This window comes from Phragmites australis, chromosome 10, assembly GCF_958298935.1.
Source record: "Phragmites australis chromosome 10, lpPhrAust1.1, whole genome shotgun sequence".
Lineage (NCBI taxonomy): Eukaryota > Viridiplantae > Streptophyta > Magnoliopsida > Poales > Poaceae > Phragmites > Phragmites australis.
This window is the reverse complement of record NC_084930.1, coordinates 30,501,215-30,504,164: the sequence shown is the minus strand read 5'-3', so window position 1 is coordinate 30,504,164 and position 2,950 is coordinate 30,501,215. Positions and strand designations below refer to the sequence as shown.

At 55.4% G+C, this 2,950-nt stretch overlaps 1 protein-coding gene across 1 annotated transcript; it reads left to right on the top strand.

Annotated features, from left to right (window-relative positions):
• Positions 1-212: 212 nt before the first annotated feature.
• On the top strand, positions 213-1,419 carry LOC133883499 (zinc finger protein GIS-like). The gene has a single exon (XM_062322845.1). It carries the CDS (start codon positions 464-466, stop codon positions 1,220-1,222), a length of 759 nt encoding a protein of 252 aa, XP_062178829.1. The 5' UTR covers positions 213-463; the 3' UTR covers positions 1,223-1,419.
• Positions 1,420-2,950: the final 1,531 nt, after the last annotated feature.

Sequence of the window (2,950 nt, the reverse complement as noted above, 5' to 3'; positions counted from 1 at the left end):
GGTTTCTGAACATCTGATCTTTTGCGTTACTGGTAATCGGTTGTTATCCAATTTTACCAACATTTAACAGGGGCACCATTCAAAGCGATTGATCATTGGCCTAGAAAAAAACCAGAACAGCCGTAGTTTAGCCTAGAGGCATGGCTGCCATGGCATTAACCGAGGCACGGGAAGTAGGGCATATGCACATACAGGTCGGCAGTGCAGTACGCAGCTGCCTTGGCGTCCTTTGGCGACGAGATGATTAGCTCTTTTAATCAACGCCCCGGCTGCTACGTACTTGGGCCCCCCTCCTCTCATTGCAAATGGCCGGTCATGCCGTCGGCCGTCTCACCTTAAAACCACACCAACACCTGCCCGGTTCTTGCACACACTGCTCACTGGCTCACTGCACTGCAGACACAAAAACTGAAACTGCACCTTCGTTTACTGCAGTGCGAACACACTTATCGTCGTCGTCGTCATGGCCGGGCCGCAGCCGCATGACATGCACGGCGTCGACTTGTTCGCGCAGCTGCCGCCCATCCGCGGAGCCGCGGCACCGACACCGGCGAGTGACGCCACCATCCGCCTCTTCGGCCGCGACTTCTCCAACGGCCAGGCCCAGCTCCTGCGCAAGGATGACGCTGCCGGGGACGGGGACGGCGCCACGGCAGAGGGGGGCGGCGAGGAGAGGAAGTTCGAGTGCCACTACTGCTTCCGCAACTTCCCGACGTCGCAGGCACTGGGCGGTCACCAGAACGCGCACAAGCGGGAGCGGCAGCACGCGCGCCGGGCGCACCTCGAGGCCTCCTTGGCCGCGCACTGCGGCGCCGCCTACCTGCCGGGGTCCCACGTCTACGGCCTCTTCGGCTACGGCGGCGGCCACTCTACGCTGCCGCCGACGCACTACCCGGTGTGGGCGGGCGCCGTGCCGGGCATGTACGGAGGCGTGGGATCCGTGCCACGGCCTTCTCCTGTGTACGGCGGCATGGCCGTGCCGGGGATGTGGAGGCAGTCGCCGGCGGGGAGTGGTGCTTTTGGCACGGCCGGCCGGCCAGAGGGGGCAGAGTCCGCGGGGTACGGACAGGTCGCTGGCAAGGATGACAAGGTGGTGATGAGCGTGGTGACCTCACTGCCCGCGTTGCCGTCGTCGTGTTTGTCCGGGCAGTCACCGGAGATGCTAGGGAGACCTGAGTTGGGACAGAAGGATGGAGCCATAAGCTTGGACCTATGTTTGTAATCTTTCTTCAGATTGTTTAATTAGGTTAATTCCCATTCTCTTTTATTTTATTTTTTTGAGAGAGGGTTTTCGTATGTTTCTTCAGCTAAATTGCGAGAGACATTTCTTTGGCACTGTGGAATGATATGTACTTTTCTTTATTTTTTAATGTTAGCATGTGTGAAGTTGTCTAGTCGTTGCCTGGTTTGAACTATATATCAATAGCTACGTTTTCAGTAATGGGATGTTTGATCTCGAAAAAATCTGACATGATTGTGCAATTAATTCTTCCTATTGTCTAAGGGTTGAAACAAGATCAACAGGCTGTATACATCTTGTTGTACCCCTTCGTGGAGCTAGGGATACCGAGCTTTACTAAACAAGACCATAATATGAGGTAGAAGCTGTGCCAAAGCAAGTCTCTATAACAAGAAAATTCATTTGGTGGGTCTTCATGTTGTGTCCGGAAAATAAAGGGTGTTCCTAGAAAACAGGCGCATATTTTTATTTTTTTCTAGCAACAGTTATCCACCGGTTCACAGTCATCTTCAACCTCCGACCAGCAGATCCGCTTACACCGCCTGTCACCGTGTTAACCTAGTTCTATTGGGTCGTCTCTACTCACCCCCATTCTGACACCGCTCATCTGGTTGCCCTCTGCCGCACGCAACTAGCACCCTCGCCGCCTCGCCACTCCGCCACCGCGGTCACCTCCTCCACGGGTCGGCCTGCCACCCACCAACCTTTCTCTAAGCCTAGTAGCAAATAAATCCCCATTGCAAAGCCGCCACTGCCAACCTTAGAGCCCTAACCATGATTGTTGGAGGGTGAACTCATATCGCAGGGATTCTGAGGGACCCCTTTTTGAGATTCGGCCGGGGGGATGATTCTGAATATGTTTACGGGAGAAATAAATGGTGTAAATGCGATGGCAGGTGGGGTGGAATGATCTAATGCAGAATGCAGTAAATGCGCTGGAGGGATTTAGATAGGTTCGGGCCGCACTGAGCGTAATACACTACTCCTGTGTGGATGCTATAAATGCCCTGAGAATGTCTCTCAGGAATGTTGCTGGTTACAAGAATGTTTGTCTATCCTAGAGCTTCAGGCTCCTTATTCTTCGGTGGTCTCAGCTTCTATGCTTGTACGAAGATGTTCTTCGGTCTCTGAGCAAGTGTCTTTGAGTTCTCTAAAAGTTCGAGCATTCTTCTCGGTTCTGGGTCGTTTTTGTCCGTGCCCGCAGGCTCCCTTAAATACTCGCCGGGGGTGGCGTGCCCCAAAAGAGAGGGCACGAGTTCCAAGGCACCATAAATGGAAAGGTAGTCATTATGGCCTCTGCGCGAAGTGATGGGGGGTTGAAAACGTGCCCCTCGCACGGTCTTCGGTCGTCATGATGGCGCTGGCAACGGGCGCCGTGGAGAGGGCCCACCGGGCAGCCGCAGAGCGGCCCGGCGTGCCCGTTCAGTCTTGTACGCCTGCCATAGCAGGGCAGCAGGCGGGGCGCCTCAAGCCTCGGGACCCGTGCATTAAATGTCCCCACGCCCTTCTGCCAGAATGTGGCAGGGACTGACACTGAGCGTGGCAGGAGCAGTTGGAGGTGACAGGTCACACGCCCTCTTAAATACAGCATCGGGCCTTTCACAGGCTGACACCTCACCGCTGGACCCCTGTGGGGGCCACCGACGAATGACTTCTTGGGCCGTCGGGGAACCGAGTGCTCGGGGGTCACTGTTCACCTCCCCGAGCACT

Bases quoted from the DNA above. Each gene is read 5' to 3' on its own strand.
- LOC133883499 (XM_062322845.1), top strand. From the start codon at position 464: ATGGCCGGGCCGCAGCCGCATGACATGCACGGCGTCGACTTGTTCGCG.